Source organism: Gossypium arboreum, chromosome 2, assembly GCF_025698485.1.
Source record: "Gossypium arboreum isolate Shixiya-1 chromosome 2, ASM2569848v2, whole genome shotgun sequence".
NCBI classification, from domain to species: domain Eukaryota; kingdom Viridiplantae; phylum Streptophyta; class Magnoliopsida; order Malvales; family Malvaceae; genus Gossypium; species Gossypium arboreum.
Window position 1 is genome coordinate 15840463 of NC_069071.1, and position 20513 is coordinate 15860975.

General features: G+C 35.3%; 1 protein-coding gene and 1 non-coding gene across 2 annotated transcripts; both read left to right on the top strand.

Annotated features, from left to right (window-relative positions):
- The first annotated feature begins 755 nt into the window (after positions 1–755).
- LOC108462455 (growth-regulating factor 4-like) lies at positions 756–5263 on the top strand. Its single transcript, XM_017762404.2, has 4 exons — positions 756–1663; positions 2768–3125; positions 4521–4909; positions 4981–5263. The coding sequence occupies exons 1-4, from the start codon at positions 1423–1425 to the stop codon at positions 4986–4988; spliced, it is 996 nt and encodes a 331-aa protein (XP_017617893.2). The 5' UTR covers positions 756–1422; the 3' UTR covers positions 4989–5263.
- An 11768-nt stretch (positions 5264–17031) lies between these two features.
- On the top strand, positions 17032–17138 carry LOC128289812 (small nucleolar RNA R71). Its single transcript, XR_008279456.1, has one exon. It is a non-coding gene; the product is annotated as a small nucleolar RNA R71 (small nucleolar RNA).
- Positions 17139–20513: the final 3375 nt, after the last annotated feature.

The window sequence follows — 20513 nt, forward strand, 5'->3', positions numbered from 1 at the left end:
AAGTTGATTTGATGGTCAATTTCAAAAATCAAAGAAAAAAACTTTATGGATCTTAATTTGTAGAATTACGACATTGAATTGTTTCATAAAAGAATGAACTATAAAAAAAGAGAAATAAAAATTTTTAATTGGCGTAAATAATTTAAATAGAAAAGACAGTACGATATTAATTTTAATAATATAATAATTTAAATAAAACCATCAAATAATTCATTAATAATTTTATTAATTTTTGAAGTTGAATGATGACCACAACCTTAAAAAATATTAACACCAGTTTACTTTTTACACATAAAATTCCTTCACCTACCTCAACCATGACAGTCAATTTAAAACTATAGTGGGTCCTATCCTATTAAAAAACCCACGTCCGGACGCTAGAAAGATCTTCGTGTTTTATTAAGGTTTTACAGAATTATAAAGAAAAAGAAAAAAAACCTATTCCTGAACAGTAAAAGAAATATATATATACATGTATAAATAAAAACTAATTTTATATAGCGTGTAATTTTTCTTTTTAGATTTCATATGCACGTAAATAAGTTAACACTTATTTTATTTTATCTTTACATATATTTTAATTTTACAAGTAAAACTTAAAAAATCAAATATATCTTAAATTATATATTATTTGTTACTAAAGAATAGTTTTCTTAGATATTTAAAAATGATCTACAAAAATGTGACAGTTAATTGAAAGATAATTTATCAAATAATAATTTTGCAATGTCAATGGGTTCTTTCTCTTTATCCACATTTGACTGGTTACCGAAAGCTGTCTCACACATCACTTCATCTCAAGACAACACAACCTCTTCCCAACAACAACAAACAACAAACAACAAACAACATCTCTGGTTCAGATTTATCCAATCAAATTAAATTAATTAACCCACACTTAGCTAATTAAATTCAAGTATTTATTAGTCTAACCATTGACTCAATTAAGCCATAATTAACCCTAACATTATTGTTACGAGAAAAAGGGCTTTTGTCTTCCCCATTAAAGATGGGACTAAACTTATATTCAAAAAAAAAAAAAAAAAAAGAAAAGAAAAAAAAGATGGGACTAAACTTGGGCTTTGGGGATTCCTGCCCAGGCACTTCCTTCCCTTTCCTCCTTAACACATAACAAAGCGAAGCAAATCAGATATATATGTTAGATAGAGACTTTGTGACATAGTAATAGAAGGAACAAGAAATATGTTGGAAGATAGAGGTTCTTTTTGATCTATGTCCCCAAGTTTTTCTCCTTATTAGTCCTAAAAACATGTTACAGTTTGTGGGTTTAAAAGGCTTTTGAAGTTACAAAAAGTGGGTTAAATTCTAGGAATAAAGAAGGAAAAAGTGAGCATAGCGAGTTCTTTTTTTCTCTTACTATTGATATATTTATAAATACAAGTTTCTTGGGTAGCGTTGGAGATGAATAGTGGCGGTGGAGGTGGCGGTGGTGGCGTTGGGGGAGGAGGGGCTGGGAGTGGTGGTGGGGGGATGATGGCAATAAGGTCATCACCATTTACAGTGTCACAATGGCAAGAACTGGAACATCAAGCTTTGATCTTTAAGTATATGATGGCAGGTTTGCCTGTGCCACCTGATCTTGTGCTCCCTATTCAGAAGAGCTTTGAGTCCATTTCTCATAGGTTCTTTCACCACCCCACCAGTAAGCCCAATATGATTTTCTTTCATCTTTTATTTTTATTTTTAATCTCCCCTTCTCTTTTATCTCCCCTTTTCTTTTATTATTCTTTTCTAAACCTTTGATGTTTTGAGTTTTTTTTTTTGTCCTCTGGGTGTGTTTGTTTTGATTTGAGGAATCTTGTTCAGTATGCAGGTGTTTTCTTGTAAAAAAAAAAAAGAGATCTCTTTTTTCTATATTGATCTCTTTATTTTGAAAACCATAATCAAATTTTTTTTTTGATTTGAACCATAACCAGATTTTAAATAAAATTGGGGTTGAAATTGCTTCATACTTTTTTTTATGACTAAAAAATAAATAAGTAAAAAGATTGCTCATTTGCAAGAGATGGTTTCCCCCTTTTTAAAGGGTTTTAAGATAAAAGATTTTGATATGGTTGAGTGGATATTTGATTTTTCGATGATGCTTTTTACTTCCAGTGGGATAGGTTGGGAAACATTCCTTAAATTAATTGACTTTGAAGAGCTGTTGGGTTTTGGGGATAATCTCTTTACTTGCTTATTAAAATCACATTTCTAGGACCAAGATTAGTCGTTTTCGCTTTTTCCTCAATTTTCTTACATACAAGTTTGAAAAGCAAAAAAAAAAAAAAAAAAAAAAAAAAGAAGAAAAGAAGAAAAGAAAAACACTTGGTTCTATGTTTCAGTTGCTTTCCTTTCTTTGTTGTTTTTGTGTGTTAAGTTGGTTTCTTCTGGTGATATTACCTTTCGTCATGGATTGTCTTTAAATTTCTTTTACTTTTATAGTAGTTTATCTCAAAAGATTCTTCTAAGGTGATGCCAAATCCTTTTCTTCTGTGTTTCTTTATTCATCCATGTGATATTGCTGATGTCTTAATCATCAAGTATTATATCACTTTTTGACAATTCTTTATTCATATTTTGATGCTTGTAATTTTAGAGTTTTCTAACATCATTGTTATAATTTATTATGTTGTCATTGTTGCTGATGTTCCGTTTTCTTGTTTTACTTGTAACTTACTTTATTCTTGTTTTGTCAATCTTGTTCCTTTTTGTTGAAGAAAACCTAGCTAGTAATGAATCAGAGTTTTTGAGTGTAAATTTGCAGTGGGGTATTGTTCCTTCTATGGGAAGAAGGTGGATCCGGAGCCAGGAAGATGCCGGAGGACCGACGGCAAGAAATGGCGTTGCTCCAAAGATGCATACCCTGACTCCAAGTACTGTGAGCGGCATATGCATCGTGGCCGTAACCGTTCAAGAAAGCCTGTGGAATCGCAAACTATGGCACAGTCATCATCTACTGTGACATCATTGACTGTTTCTGGAAACAGTGGTGGGACTGGAAGCTTCCAGTGCCTTCCGTTACATGCCTTCAGTGGTACTCAACAAGTTACTGCTTCTGGACCTAATCAGTCCCATTATCATATTGAGTCAATCCCCTATGGAATCCCAAGCAAAGATCATAGGTAATCCTCATTTCATGCGTTTTAGTTTCGCATAATTTCATTCTTTGCATGTTATAGAAAAGAACTAAAACCAGAACTTGATTCCTTCATAATATTTCTTTTCTGTTTACGACATTAAATTTTGGTGTCTTTTGTTTAGGGTAATGCCTACACTGAGAAAGGTTGGCAATTTTGAACCAATAATTTTGTTTGGAGGATTAGATTGTTAACCCTTTTTCAGATTCGAATTCTGGAATTTCCAGCTGTGCGGAAGTGAAATACATCATTTGCTGGGCCCATATATTTTGATTGTGTGGTAGAAGTAAAATTGCAGATTCCTTCACATTTGTATAAATGGAGATCTTGCAGAAGCTTTTAAAGTTTCTGTTGAGTTCAGGGTTCTGGGCCCTGCTGTCTTCTAAGATGGAAGTTAAAATCAGTAGTGTCATAGCAGAAACTTGTTCTTTGCTGACAGTGCCTTTTTGTTCTCTTTTTTCGTCCTCTTCTTGCTTTTGTTTTCTCCATGAAATTCGTTTTGCTGTCTGACGGCCATGAGAAATTGTCCGGAACATGTTACTGGGAGAGAACTTACCCACTCTTTCAGCTGCTGCTTAGTGGGATGGATACTTTTTTTTTTCAAAGAATTCGATTCTAAATAATAGTTTATATGTTCATTTACTCCCATGACATGGGGGTAACTGATAAGTTCCTTGAATTGCTTTTATTTTTCTAAAATGTACAGGGTTCTGGGCCCTTATGTCCATTAGGACATTGTAGGATTCCATTGTCATAGCATAGCAGAGTGTGTTTTTACGGTTATCTTTTGAGTTTGTTCCTTTGCTTTATGTATAAGTTCCTTAAACTATTAGCTTTGCAGCCACATAGCATCTGATAGATCATTTTTGCAATAAATGCAAAAGTGCTTGAGGAATAGAAAATTTTTTGTTGGTTGGTTGGTTGGTCACTGGTTCGTTTTTATCTGATGAAAGAGGTTTCAATGTTAGATATGTCCTTGTGATTTCCAATTGGGACTCTGCAGATTGATTTATATCAATCATTTTCTCTGCATACATGTTTGACTTGGAGTCCATTACTTATGTTTCAATGCATTTGGACCGCGCAGGCTTTGAATTTTGTCTTTTCTACTGAGTTTGATGACATTTTGCTATTCATATATTGTTTCAATTCTGTCATTTGTTTTAACTGCTTCTCTGATGAATTTCTAACAAATGTAAGACCGCCTCTGTGCTATATTCTCATATTTTACGCCCTGGAAATGATTCTGACGATTTTAATGGATTATATGACGGACGTATCATGGTTGCTGTGTGTCTGCGCATGCTTATATATCTGCATTGGCCATTGCTTGGTAACCATATTTTTCATGTGTTTTACTCGATTGATTCTAATGCATAGGTATCTTGAAGGAGTTAAGGCTGAGGTTTCAGAAGCTTCAGGGAGCAACCGGGGTTTCCAGATCGATACTCAACAGGAAAATGCATGGCCTGTTATGCAATCTAGACTCTCCTCGTTTCCTCAGTCAAAACCCAGTGGCAACCCCTCCATGTTGCAGAATGATTACCCCCAGCATTTGTTTTTGAGCGAATTCAACTCTGGGGAACCTGTGAAACACGAGGGTCAATCTCTTCGACCTTTCTTCGATGAGTGGCCTAAAACCAGAGACTCTTGGTCAGCTCTGGAAGACGAGAGATCTAACCAGACCTCTTTCTCTACTACCCAGCTATCGATATCCATTCCGATGGCTTCACCAGACTTCTCCACAACCAGTTCTCGTTCTCCCCACGGTGAGTTTCCCACTGAATAATTGTTCATCTGTATGTCCTTGTCTAAAATCTGTCTCGCAACTGTGCTGCAGCTAGTTGAGTGACAAAAAATGGGGGAACTCTGAAGATCAGAGGGCCGAGACAAGTTGTAGCTTGGTGCTTAAACATGTGCTGCTTGAAGATTTTTCTTTACCTGGACATTGTGTTATATAACTGTGGGTTTTCAGCGTCATTTGTTTGTACTAGAGTATTAGAACATTGCAAGGTTGAGGTTTTAGGTTATAAAATAAAACAAAATCCAAGCAGGTAAACTGAAAAATCCAGAATATTGCAGCCTTAATCCAATTAAAAGAGCAAGTTTTCTTTATGGGTTAATTTTGCTATTATTTACATCTTAAGAAACTTTCAATAAATTTATGCATTTCTTTTGGACAACGGTATAAATCGAAAGCCTTTGTTTTTTCTTTAAAAAAAAAAATCAATTAATCTGTCTTAGAAAATGTGTTCAGTTTAGTCTTGAGATCTAAAATTTGCATCAACTGAAGTTACTGCGGTAAGGTTATGTTAATAGTAGCTAACGTGGTTGTTCATGTCATTATTAGAAAAAGTATATTTAAAAAAGTAAAAAAGTACTTTTTTACTAATTTGTAATAATACCATTTTATGTGACATGTATGTGATAAGGCTGCTTTAGAATTTATTGAATTACTATCCAAAATTTTATCACCCGCTAAATTGATTGTTTTTGGTTATTTACGGGTAAGTTAAAGTAGGCCTTGATCAAGTGGAAGATGATAGCTTCTTGGCTGACGTATTTTCAATGCAATGCGTCCTTGAAGTTGTTGAAATGCCAATAAAGGTTAGGAAGCTTGCCTTTTAAGATGAGTTTGGATGGGCGGTGCGTTTATCTGCGGTTAGTGTAAAAACAGTAGTAGTGGTGAGATTAGATATTATAGCGATACTGTAACGTGAGACTAAAAGTAAGCTAAACGCACCGCACCGCACCCAATCGCCCATTCAAACTAGGCCTTAGTATATTAATCAACTACTTCCGATCACTAGAATTCTTATAAATTTTATAGAATACTTATATCTGATTTTTCATGTACTGATCTAAAAACTGGGATGTCATGTTTCATCAATATTATTTCTTAGAAAAATTAGAAAATTGCATAATAATGTTTTAATTAACTAATTAGATTAAACTAATTTTAATCCAAGTATAAATACAAAAATGAGTGGAAAATTATTATCATCTTCTTCATTTCATCCACTGTCCACAAAAAATAAAAAAAAAGAACGAAAAAAAAGAAAACTTCATTCTTATTCAAGCTTACATTCGGCCATCAATTGAATAATGTCACCAAACCTTTTTCTTATAATTATTATAGATTCATGATGATGAGAATTTGATTTAGTTAACCCACATATTAATTTCTTCAATTGTTAAATTTTTAGTAAGTAGTCATTACAGAGAAATTGATGAATTAGACTTGAATTTGATAGATAATAAACTTAGATCATGATAAGGACTAAATTGAAAATCTAGTTAAGCTTGTTAAATAACTTTGTAACATTAGAGACTAAATTGAATAAACGGAAAACCTGTCAAGAGACTATGTTATGAATAGAAAGTATAGAGTCCCTAATGGAGGAGTATGAAATCAGATTCTGATTCGATCATCGATATCGAAAAATATGCATATCTCGAGTATAGGGACTAAATTGAATAAAATGTAAAATATGAGTACTATGTATTTGGATGTGAATTGGGTGTATAGGGACTAAATTGAATAAAATGTAAAATATGAGTACTATGTATTTGGATGTGAATTGGGTGTAAACTAATGATGTTTTTATTATTGAATTATTGAACGTAGCTAAAGACGAAATCAGGTCGTTGTGAGAGAAGGGAAAGTCGAGTTGCTGCTGAGTAGTGGACGATTTTGATTTGTACTTCTATGATTCGAGATCATTATATATACATATGCATGTTGATTGTATGATTAACTATCGAGGTAAGATTATATTTTCATAGGAATTGATTCGTATTGAATGATATTGAATGTCGAGAATTGGACTGGATTGAACATAATAGAAATAAGCATGATATAAATTGATAATTGCTTTATAATATGAATTGATGATGGAAATGGTATGGAATTATGGTATTGAGCATGTGATGATATGTAATTGGATCATTGATACCTTATTAACTATTCGGGTAGAGTCAGATATAGTTGGCATGCTATAAGATTAGATTGTATACAGTTTATGCACTTCGTGTGGCAGTATGCACTATATGTGTGCTAGTATATTTGCTTCGATTTATCTGATGATGCATTGCAGTGCCAGATTGGTGTGTTGGTTGGTTGATCCTTGTATCCATCTTGAGTCCGAGTTCAGTTTATAAGGGTTATAAAGTATGAACTTGATAAATGATAGTGAATTGAAATAATATTATGAAATGGTATCTTATGTGAATATATATGAATATGATTAGAGGTTACATGTAAAAGACCATGTGAACCAGTTAATATGAGCCCTGAGGGTCGATATGGAAATGGAACAAATTGATAGATTTGAGAAATGAAATAAATAAATGAGTAATTTGTATGTGACCCGCGTTGTACATGCGTCTAAAACAAAAAGTTTTATAAAGTAATTTTAAAGGTGTGGTTTTGACTGCAAGCGGATAATGTCAGTTGTAATATTTATCGTGTCCAATAGAACACCAGAGTATTCCAAGGGGTTGAACCCAAAGGAGTCAGTGATTCAATGATTTCTCTTCAATAAAGATGTAAGAAAGGAGTCTAGCTAGCTACTCACTAATTTCTATATTACAACAATGCATAATTCGTGGTTAATTAAGCTAATTAATTATCTACAACTAAAAGGGACTAAATTGTAAAATAAGTAAACTTACAAAATTAACAAATTAATAACATACAACGATTGGTTGACTTCCATGTTGTTAATTAAATTTTGAATTAGGGAAATAAACCACTTAGACTCCTAAATTGGTTCAATTTTACCACTCAGCCTCAATTTTACCAACTTAGACAAATTAGTCTGGTTTATCTCTTGACCTCACCAACTAATTCGAGACTATCGAATTGGTTCCTGATAAGATCTCCTCTCGGTCTCAATTACTTAAATTTTCTCTTAGGATCATCAATCCTAAGTTTTAAAGTATATTCAATTTAGTCTAGTTTTTATGATTTAGTCCCTGTACCAAAGACTAACTAAACAACACTTCTATCATCCAAACAATAAAGATTTATCTACCCTTAATCATATTTAAGCAAACATAAACCCAATAAGCAAGAAAAATGAACATCAATGGCAAACACAATAAAAATGAGAAAAACTTAAGCTTTTCTTAGAAAAGCTCAGAGATAATGAAAATGGTAGTAAAGTGAATGAAAATGGTAGTAAAGTTAATGTAAAAGAACACTTAAAAGTTAGATTTTTAACAATTAAACTAAAATGAGACTGATTTATATTAAAACTAAGGAGTAAACTAAAATTACACAAAGATTTGAAGCACTAAATAAGTAATAAAACTAAGCTACGGTAACAACTAACTAATTAAGAACTAAAAAACTAAAAAAGTGATAAACTAAAGCCCTAAAAAGATGAAGAAAAAACTACTTTTACCTTAATCTAAAAAGATGAAAGAAAACCTAAACTAAAAACTCTCTCTACACTTTTCTCTTGTTCTCAACCAAAAGTGTCTTTTTAATTCGATTACAATCCAAAACAATTGTGACCAAAATGCCTCTATGCATCTAAATTTCATTAGTGTTGAAGTTGGACAAGAACTACCTTTGTAGTCATTTTTTTCCTCTCATGATAGTGGTATCGCAACACCCATACAGTGGTATCATGATACCCATGACAATATTGAATTAGGGGGTCCTTGAGAGTTTAGATATCACGATACCACTGTAGATAACCTCAATTCTTCTCGTTTCAACACTATCAGGTGTATCACGACTTACATGCTTCGATATCATGATGCCCCCCATCTAAGTGATGTTTTCATTCACGTCCGGGCCACCATTGACTCCTTACGACACTCAATCAACCGTTAAGGTCCCTATGGCGCATTTGGAAAATTTGGGTCTCAAAAGTAGCATAAAATGCATTAATTCACTTATTAAAACAAAAGGCAAAAACTAACTAAAAACATGGTAAAAACATTCAAAGTGTTCAAGAATAAGCTCGTTAAGTGTAATGGAGAGCCTAATTTGACATATCAAATTACGACGGATCAATATGTTATGAAATAAAAGTATATATACCTTATTGATAAATAGTATGGCATGATATGTTTAAATGCAAATGTCTAATGATTTGGTATATATAGTTGGTATATGCATAAGTTGAAGTATTTGGTATGAGTGGTATATGAATTAGTAGAATTTCGAGCTAGAATTAATTGTGTTCATAATACTGACCGCTAAATGAATAAATCTAACACGAAAAATATAAGAATTAAGAACAACGGTGTCTGCAAGTGCACAGGTCAAATTGTAATATAGTTGTACAACGAAATATCGTAAGTATTTCGAGTATCATACCCAAGGAAGGGTAGAACAAATAATGAAAATATTTTTTACAATACTAAGTTTAAGTAGTAATAGTCAATTCCTATATTATGATGGATCATACAGTAGATTGAAAAGAAATATGATACGTGATATTCGCGAAAGTTTTTAAAAATTTATAATTAATCGTTCTTGAAACTAACTATTATCACAATGAAGGCAAGTGTACCTATCGAACAGTAGTATAGCTTTAGCAAGACCGAATTGTCGAACCCAAAGGAACCAAGAGTACTAGAATTACTTTCTTTTTATTATCTAGCCTAAAAATTAAGGGATTTGTTTATCTAAACTAATTAACTAAACTAAGGGTGCACAGAGAGAAAATTGGGAAAAAGCTTTTGGGAAAACTCGATTGATTAAGACAATACCCAAGGAAAAATCCACCTAGACTTCACTTGTTATTTAACTCAATCGATTTATTTATTCATTTGACTTGATCCGTAGAAATCCCTAAGTTATATTATTATCTCTCTGAGACTAATAACGTCTAACCCTAGGTTGATTAATTGAAATCTCTTTCTAATTAACACTCTAGTATTGTATTAACTCGATGTATGGACTATCTTATTAGGTTTCACCCTAATCCGACAAAATCTTGTCACCCTATCTCTAGGCGTGCAATCAACTCCGCTTAATTATGACAAATGTACTCTTAAACAAGGACTTTTGCTCCTCTGAATAAGTGCATTAACTTGAATCAATATCCTGGAATATTAAAACAAGAATTAAGAACACATAATTAAGAACAAGTCAAATATTTATCATACAATTCAGATAATAATAACAAGATCCATCTTAAGTTTCATTCCCCTTAGGTATGTAGGGGGTTTAGTTCATAATTATGAAAGAAAACATCTCAAAAGAATAAAGATAACAAAACATAAAGAAAACCCAAAAACTCCTAAACGAAATTGAAAGGAGATCTTCAGTCTTGACGATGAATCCGACTTTTGAGATGGATTAATCGGCTTTCCTTGAGTAATTCCTTGCCTCCTACTCCGTGTCCCCTTTCTAAGTGCCTCCTCAGGTGTTTAAATAGGCTTTAGAATGCCTAAAAGCCCTCAAAAGTGGCCTTTTCCGAATAGGACTATACTTGGGCTCGATAGGGACACGCTCGTGTGCGATTGCTTCAGGTCGTGGTCAAGGCTGTTAAATAGGCACGGTCGTGTGGCCTACCTGTGTGAGGAAGTCCAGGCCGTGTTGATTTCCCATGTTGGCCCGTTTTCTCCGTTTTTGGCCTGTTTCTCGCTCTTTTTACTCTCCTATGCTCACCTAAGCAGAAAATATGAAATTAAAGGATTAGGAGCATCGAATTCACCATATCTAAGGAGAAATCATCCATAAATGTGCTAAGCATGGGATAAAAATATGTATAAATTATGATTTATCAAATACCCCCACACTTAAGCGTTTGCTTGTCCTCAAGCAAAATCTTCAACTCACAATCAAAATAAATTCTTCTCAACTTAAAATCCCTATCAATAATATCTCAAAATAAACCATAAGTAATCATTAATTGAGAATTCAACTAGAAGAACATCAAAGTTTCAATCATTCCAAGTTGAGCATTTTATCATGAAAACATAGGTGTCTCCCCTCATTTAAGTTATTACCTTTGATTCAAAATATCATAAATTTTAACATCCTCACTAAAGATTCACTCTAATCACTCGAGGTATTTAAGGACAATAAATGAAGCACTCATTAGTCAATATGAAAAGTTATTTCCATAGGCTTGCATGAAAATCAAATCTCCACCACTATATATTGAGATGATACGTCAATCAAAAGGTCTTTAGAGGGTTGTAACGTGGCTTTGGTTAGGGTTATGGTCACAAGTTGAAACAAAAGGTTAGAATCGAGATTGAATTAAAAAATTGCCTAACTAGAAAAATAACTAATCATTAATTGAATACAAGTGAGCTTCTTCTCAGAATACGGAATTAACACTTACGCTCAAAAAATGACGAATTACTACTAATATATATATATATATATATATATATATATATTTTTTTAAGAACAAGTCAAATAACATAGGTTATCTATCAAAAATAAAACATAGCTAGGCAATTTATTCAAATCAAATCTCGACAAAAATGGGGATCAAATTAATTTAGAGGATTTCAACAATAATGGGTTAAGGGTTAATGTTGAAGGTAAATCAATGAATGGGTTATTAGGCTCAAGGGGTTTCACTAAGGGTTAATTGTGAAGGTAGGTTTTTATGGAGTGAGTGGGTTAAACCTAAGTGTCTTTATCATCTCAACATATCAAGTCAAATGGTGTGGTCTTAACATGCATAATCAAGCAAGTTCTAGAATGACAATTCAATATTGACGCACTCAAAGTAACAATAAAAGTGAGAATGAAAGAAATAATAGATGCTCTAAAGGCTCAAGATCTCACAAGAATTATGGCTTTTTGATGTTTAAACCTGTGAATTTTAACTCAAGATAATACCTAAACTTGGGGAAACAACCTAAAAAAAAATTAATTCTTAAAATCAACTTATCATGCTTGATTCTCTAATTCCTTAAAGTTTAAAAAATCAATGCATGAATGCCTATGTTTTAATTCAAGGCATATAATAAAAATCATAAATTAATCAAAATTCATTTTAATAATATGATATGAGAAGATCACATGAACATAAGACAAAATTTAGGGATTTTTCTGATAATGAAATAAATAACCCCCCCACACTTAAGATGTACATTGTCTTCAATGTACAAAGATATATAATAGTGATATAAAGATAATATCAGAAGAGAGAGGGAGAGAAGTGAAACTTCCTGAATATTGAATGGAATCCTTCAATTGGAGGTATGGAGAATAATCGGCCAAGGCAATGATAAGATTGGAAGAGGATACTCCGGTGGTGGTAGAGGTTGGATTCCACAACCACAGTGTCGAGTGAAGAGGTTATCGTGGTGGTCGGGCTGGACATGGTAGTCGTGGGGAACATTTTCCAGTGGAGTTTCGAGTTCCTAGGAGATAATGAGCTTTGGACTCTTTATAACTGTGATAACATCAAGAACTCTTTAGGAAATATAAAGAAGCATAATTACTTGTAATGAAATAGCCGAAACTATAAATTGTTCAATAAAAATTATAAAACCTAAAAATGAAATAATATTAAAGGAAAATAAAATAAAAAAGTACTTAAAGAAGATAAATAAAGATAAAAGTGAAAATAAAAATAATAAATAAAAAGTTCTTAAACATTGTCATTGTCGGATGGTTCACGAGGTGGTGGTGGCGATGAGATGTGAAGGTGCTGACAAATCTGATGTAGAGTAGCATCAATATGATCAAAGCGCTGAAAAAGCTGCTGCTCAAATCGAGCAAGGCGCTCAGAGATGTTAGAGTATGAAGCCGCCGCATGAACTGGACGATGGATGGGTGGTGGCTGAGATGGTGGGTCCTCATGCTGTGGAGAGACATCATTAGTAATGTCCTCTAGGTCCTCCTCCTCGACGAACTAGACCAGGTGGTATTGGGGAGGGTCAACTCCACGTCGTCTCTCGATCATCCTCATATGAAGCATGCTCGAGATGCCCTATGGGGACATCTGGCCGATGAGGGTGAGGGAGGATGATTGTGCTACTGTTTAAAGTACCATGCCAGTCTAGTCACATAGAGGCCAATGGAGATGACTCCTCTCCTATGCCGCTCCGTTTGATGGCGAATGGCGAGGGCAATGAAATAGGCAAGGTCAAAGACGTGCCCGTTCGCCATACTCCATAAAAAGTAGGCGTCGTGACTGCTGACGACGCTGGTGCTCTCTCGTCGCCTTATTAGAGTGTGGGTCAAGATGGCGTGTAAGTACCTCAAGGATGGGGCGAGGGCCGATGCCTTAGAGCCACTAGGGTCGTAGGTGGCCGAAGCAGGAACGAGGGCCCTCCAACAGTTGGAGGGAGACAAGTGGATATGGCAATGGAGTGTGTCAAAATCATCGTCGTCAATGAACTCCTCCGTATAGAGTCCTAGAGCAACGCCAAACTCAGGTACGCTCAACTGGCGGACTAAACTACCGAGACAGAACTAGACTGTTTCGGGATCATCAAACTTCGTCATAACTACTTGGAGGTGGAAGGTCGAACAGCGTTCGAGTGTGAGCTCGAGGTATGTTGGCTTGACGATATCAAAGAATAACCCCCACGGGTCAGTCGTCAGGAGGGCTCGGACCACGTCAGCCAATTGGATTTGTTCAAGTGTGGCCCAGTCAATGTAACGGCCCACACCTAGGGGTCGGGCCCGTAGTATTTGAAAAAGTTCCTCCTGTGGTCCCAGTGGGAATTAGAGGAATAGGTGCTTGATTTCAACGGTAGGACCCGAGGATGACGTTGCTCCTTTCCTCTTCTTCGAGGCGGGTACAGTGGTTTTCTTACCGTGTGGATTTGACATAGTATCTGTAATGAAAACATGAAGTTATAGGAATAAGCCGCACTAATGGAAAAACATGCAAGCATGTTAAAACCAATATTTCATGGGAGTTTTCTGACTAAAGGGAAAATCTACTAAAAAACAACCAAGTCTTAATAGATATATGAAATCATTATTATGAATATAAATATGAGAATGATGCTAAGGGAAAGAACTAGTTGATGCATGCATATGGGAATGATAATATGGGAAATAGATTTAAGTCCATGGCAATACAAGAATGAATACCATAATCCATCAACTAGAATAGCAAGAAACAAAGAGCATAAGCATGGCTATTATTAGAACTATGAAGATTTAACAGTCAAAATAACATAAGAAAAATCCAATTAGTAAACGAAATGAAGAGGAAAGAATGAACAAATTCAATGGCTTGGTAGAGGGAGGGGCTTGGGACTTTGATGGTGATGTTGTGGTTGGCACACGGGCGTGGTAAGGAGGGCGTGGGCAAGAGTTGCGGCGGCTAGGGTTAGGGATTTTGGGGAAGGGGATGATGAATAGTAAGGGGTTTATATAGGTATTGGGGCACACGGCCGTGGGACACGCCCGTGTGCCCTTATTTTAGCTCGTGTGTTTCACGATTTCAAATTTGGGTGCGTTTAAAATTTGTCCCACTCCTATGTTATTTGGGCGTATTGATGCACACGGCCGTGTCGCATGGTCGTGTTCTACTTCGTTCGCTTCTCTTATGCCCGTGTTGTTTTATCAGTCTTAAGCACGGGTGGTGGGCATGACCGTGTCGAACGCCCGTGCTAAATTATCAGTTTCAACCATGGTTTCTAGATACGAGCGTGTCGCACGCCTGTGTTGTTTTGACAGACTCGCCCACGACCACGTCGTACGGCTGTGGCAATTTATCGTATCTCGTGTTGGGGAAAAATTTTGTCGTATTTTCACATGGCTGTATCATAAGGCCGTGTCTCCGCTCGTGGTGTGAGCACTGCTTAAGGCACGCCCGTGTGCCTAGCCATGTGGTTTTGAAAAACCTGTGGCCAAGTACTCAGTTAGTGATTAAATGTTAAAAACTAAAATTTAAAGAAGTTAACACTGTTAGTGCTAGAGTTGCCTCTCAAGAAGCGCTTATTTATAGTCTAAGCTCGACTTACCTTTCTGCTGTGTGGTCATGGTGGTGCAAGGAGTTTACACTCCTCCTCCCTGCTATCAATTTTATAAAAATAAGGTTTTAAACAAGTACTATTTACCTTAAAAGTGCTGAATTTAGGATGAATTACCTCGACTGTAGCGTATGGAAAAATATTGAGTACCGTGAGAGAAATTTCTCCATTAGATTCAGAAGTGCCAATACGAGGATCTGTTGTATCCAGTAGTACTTTGTCTCCAACCTTAAGTTGATTTGGTGGAATATTGAGCTTGTTAAGGCGTGGTTTTGGTTTATGTGTCCGCCATTCATTTAGTTCCTCAACTCGTAGCCTTCATTCTTCATAGATAGGTCCTTTGTTGTTGCTTGAACACGGCTCATGTGCGCTCTTCGAACCTGTTTTCTGCACAGAGGGTTTCACCACACGATCAGTACTAGTAGTATGATTTATGCAATCACCCTCGATTTTTGAAGTGTTACTCGAATTACGAGCTTGAAGAGTGATTGTTTCATTACCCACACGAAGTGTGAGTTCACCTGTAGCAACATCAATTATCGTTCTAGCAGTTGCCAAAAAGGGCCTCCCTAAAACTAAAGGCACGTTACTATCCTCCTTTATGTCTAGAACAACGAAATCAACTAGGAATGTTAATTTGTCAATTTTAACGAATACATCTTCAATAATACCCTTAGGAAATCTGATTATTTTATCTGCTAATTGAATGCTCATCCTAGTTTGTTTGGGTTTCCCAAGACCTCGTTGCTTAAACATTTTGTAAGGCATGACATTGATACTAGCCCCTAAATCAGCCAAGGCATTATTAACATCTAAGCTACCAATTAAATAAGGAATCGTAAAACTCCCTGGATCTTTCAATTTGTTGGCTAGCTTATTCTGCAGAATGGCTGAGCAAACTGCATTCATCTCCACATGTGACGCCTCATCTAACTTCTGCTTATTTGCTAAAAGCTCCTTTAAAAATTTGACTGTGTTCGACATCTGCGAAAGAGCCTCAATAAACAATAAGTTAATATGTAATTTCTTTAAAAGTTTAAGGAATTTACCGAATTGTTCGTCTGAGTGGTATTTCCTTATAGCATTGGGGTATGGTATACGTGGTTTGTACTCTTTACTTACTTGTTTTTAGTCATTATGGTCCGCCTCACCTTTACGTTTACTTACCACAGTTTCTTGCCTCAGTTCTGGTTCAGGTGCAACTGGCCCTTCCTCATCTTGAATGGTAATCACATTGAGCTACTTTCTTGGGTTAGATTCAGTGTTACTTGGTAGGCAACCTTGTGGTCGTTCAGATATCAATTTAGCGAGCTGACCTATTTGAGTTTCGAGCCCTTGGATCGACGCTTGTTGATTCTTAAGTGATGTCTCGGTATTCTAAAAATGAGTTTCTGACACCGAGATGAATTTTGTTAGCATCTCCTCAAGGTTTGACTTTTTCTCTTGTTGGTAAGGTAGTTGTTGGAAACTTGGAGGTGGTGGTGGTATCTGATTCCCTTGGCCTCCCCATGAGAAATTTGGGTGGTTCCTCCATCCTGCATTGTAACTGTTGCTATAGGGATTATTTTGACGTCGAGGATTATTACCCATATAATTTAATTTCTCATTTTCCATGTTGTGGCCATAAGGTGGGTACTCTGAATTGCTCGTTCCTCTTTCACTTGCATTGTATTGCATTACTGGGTGAACATGTGAAGAACCAAAGCAACTGTCAATTTTTCTATTCAAAAGTTCTACCTGGTTAGAGAGCATGGTGACCGAATTGACGTTAAAAACGCTGACTGCTTTTGTTGGCTTTGTCCTCATGACTTGCCACTGATAATTATTCAGTGAAATCTCTTCTATAAATTCATAAGCATCCTCAGGTGTCTTATTATTGATAGTCCCACCAGCAACTGCGTCAACCATCTGTCTAGTTGAAGGGTTCAGGCCATTGTGAAAAGTTTGAACCTGTAGCTAGAGTGGTAACTCATGGTGAGGGCACCTTCTCAACAGATCTTTGTATCTCTCCCATGCATTGTAGAGTGTTTCTAAATCCATCTGCACAAAAGAAAAGATATCATTCCTTAATTTAGCCGTTTAGCTGGCGGAAAATATTTTAGTAAAAACTTTTCGATTGTTCCCAAGTAGTGATTGACCCTCGTGGTAACGAGTTCAACCACTGTTTAGCCTTATTCCTTAATGAAAAGGGAAATAACAGAAGGCGTATGGCATCGTCAGAAACGCCATTGATTTTAAATGAGTCGTAAAACTCCAGAAAATTCGCCAAGTGATTGTTTGGATCCTTATCCTGCAAACCATCAAACTGAACGAATTGTTGTATCATTTGAATCGTGTTAGGTTTCAGTTTAAAATTATTTGCAGCAATAGCAGGCCTAACTATACTCGACTCAGTTCTTGTTAAATTTGGTTTAGCATAATCATACAAAGTACGTGGAGCATGATTCTGATTTACTGGATCAGCGGCAATCACAGGAGGTAGCGAATTTTCCTGATTTTCAGCCATCTTCTCGATTGTGGTTGAAGTATCGTCCTCTTGCTCTTCCTCTGTGTATCTTAAGCTTCGCTTTGTTTCTCTTCAGTTTCTGCGAGTTGTGCGATCGATCTCACTATAAAAAAGTAATGGTCCCGGCGGGTTTCTTCTAGTCATACACTATAAAAAACCTGCCAAAAGTGAATAAAAGAGAAAATTAGACAAGAAAATAAAAATTCAAATTGCAAACAAAGTAAAATGGCTAAAGTAATAAAAATCGAGTGTTCCTAATATCTTAGGTCCCCGACAACGGTGCCAAAATCTTGGTACGTGTTATTCGCGATAAGTTTTAAAAATTTATAATTAATCGTTCTTGAAACTAACTATTATCACGATGAAGGCAAGTGTACCTATCGAACAGTAGTATAGCTTTAGCAAGACCAGATTGTCGAACCCAAAGGAACCAAGAGTACTAGTAATTACTTTCTTTTTATTATCTAGCCTAAAAATTAAGGGATTTGTTTATCTAAACTAATTAACTAAACTAAAGGTTCACAGAGAGAAAATTGGGGAAAAGCTTTTGGGAAAACTCGATTGATTAAGACAATACCCAAGGAAAAATCCACCTAGACTTCACTTGTTATTTAACTCTGAATCAGACGATTTATTCATTTGACTTGATCCGTAGAGATCCCTAAGTTATATTATTATCTCTCTCGAGACTAATTACGTCTAACCCTAGGTTGATTAATTGAAATCTCTTTCTAATTAACACCCTCGTGTTGCATTAACTCAATTTATGGACTCCCATATTAGGTTTCACCCTAATCCGGTAAAATCTTGTCACCCTATCTCTAGGCGTGCAATAAACTCCGCTTAATTACGACAAATGTACTCTTAGACAGAGACTTTTGCTTCTCTGAATAAGCACATTAACTTGAATCAAAATCTTGGAATATTAAAACAAAAATTATGAACACATAATTAAGAACAAGTCAAATATTTATCATACAATTCAGATAATAATAACAAGATTCGTCTTAGGTTTCATTCCCCTTAGGTATTTAGGGGGTCTAGTTCATAATTATGAAATAAAACATCTCAAAAGAATAAAGATAACAAAACATAAAGAAAACCCAAAAACTTCTAAAGGAAATTGAAGGAAGATCTTCAGTCTTGACGATGAATCCAGCTTTCGAGATGGATCAATCGGCTTTCCTTGAGTAATTGCTTGCCTCCTACTCCGTGTCCCCTTTCTAAGTGCCTCCTCAGGTGTTTAGATAGGCTTTAGAATGCCTAAGAGCCTCAAAAGTGGCCTTTTCTGAATAGGACTATACTTGGGCTTGACAGGGACACGCCCGTGTGCGATTGCTTCAGACCGTGGTCAAGGCTGTTAAATAGGCACGGACGTGTGGTCTACCTGTGTGAGTCATGATTCGATTCTTCCAAATGGACACGTCCGTGTGGCCTACCCATGTGAGGAAGTCCAGGCCGTGTTGATTTCCTATGTTGGCCAATTTTCTCCATTTTTGGCCCGTTTCTCGCTCTTTTTACCCTCCTATGCTCACCTAAGTAGAAAACATGAAATTAAAGGATTAGGAGCATCGAATTCACCAAATCTAAGGAGAAATCATCCATAAATGTGCTAAGCATGGGATAAAACTATTTATAAATTACGGTTTATCAAAATAACTAACAAAAATAAAGAAAGAAAGAAAGACAAATGAACTAAACCGATAAACCAATAAGGAATATTTACTCACTTCAGGGTTTGCAACTAACTTCGAATTAGGGTTCTAGAGTAGATTAGTCATTGCTTCAGACAATTATTACCTCTTGACTCTAATTAACTTAATCGATTGGTTGGTACTCACTTATCTTTTAATATCGTAATCTCAATCAGGATAAATTACGATTTACTTGGTTCCACTTTATCTTTCGATCTCGTCTACCTTATGATAACTTATTAGGGTTTTCAGGCGTAAGAATTTAAGAACGCGTAATTTATACCAACCAATCTATCTTGAGAAATCCCAAATCCTTCATTAATCATATTCCCATCCACTCGTTAATCTCCTCTAAGGGAGTTAGCTATTCATGTTTGTAATATCCTGATTTTGGGCCTAGTCGGAATAGTGGTTTCGTGACCACAAAATCCGAGATAGAAATAATTATTTTATGATTATTTTAAGGTCTATGATATGATTGCATGATTGTGTGAAAATTTCGTGAAGAAATTTTATGCATAAAGTGCCTAATTTGAAATTTGGGACTAAATTGAATAAATTGCAAAACTTGTGTTCTAGAAGTATTTTGCATAAAATTGAATTAGATTATTAATTAGAGGTCCTTAAAGAGTAATTTTACCAATTTCTAAGTCTATGGACAAAATTGGACATGGATGGAATTTTGGAAAGTTTAGTAGTAAGGGCATTTTGGTCATTTAGGGTAAAATGAATTAAAATACAAAATTAAAAGCCAATTTTGCTCATCTTCAACCCCATGGCCGAATATAGCAAGGAGAAACCATGGCTAGGGTTTTTCAAGCTTCCAAGCTCGATTGTAAGTCCGTTCTAGCCTCGTTTTTAATGATTTTTACATTTTGGAGTCCCTAGCTCGATTTAGCTTATGCTAGCAATAATTTAACCTAGGGTTTATATTTGGAAAAATACCCATAGGTGAAATTTGTGTATTTTGGTGTTTTATGATAGAATATGAGGTTTTAAATTATGTTAGACAACTTGTGCTACTCGGTTTTAAGTGAAAACGAGCAAAAGGGCTTAATCGGTAAAAATACCTAATAGTCATAAGTACATGTTAGAGTGAGAATTTGATGTTGCCATAGAAGGGAAAAATGATCAGCATGTCATAAAACATAAGAAAATAGGCTGAATTTTAATTTACGAGCTTTGGGGCAAAAGTGTAAATATGCAAAAGTTTAGGGGCAAAATTGTAATTTTTCCAAAATATGATTT

Excerpts from the sequence above, each read along its gene's own strand:
- LOC108462455 (XM_017762404.2), top strand. The coding sequence starts at position 1,423 with ATGAATAGTGGCGGTGGAGGTGGCGGTGGTGGCGTTGGGGGAGGAGGG. Across the intron at positions 1,664-2,767 it reads GTTCTTTCACCACCCCACCA|TGGGGTATTGTTCCTTCTAT; the intron begins GTAAGCCCAATA and ends GTAAATTTGCAG. Across the intron at positions 3,126-4,520 it reads ATCCCAAGCAAAGATCATAG|GTATCTTGAAGGAGTTAAGG; the intron begins GTAATCCTCATT and ends TCTAATGCATAG.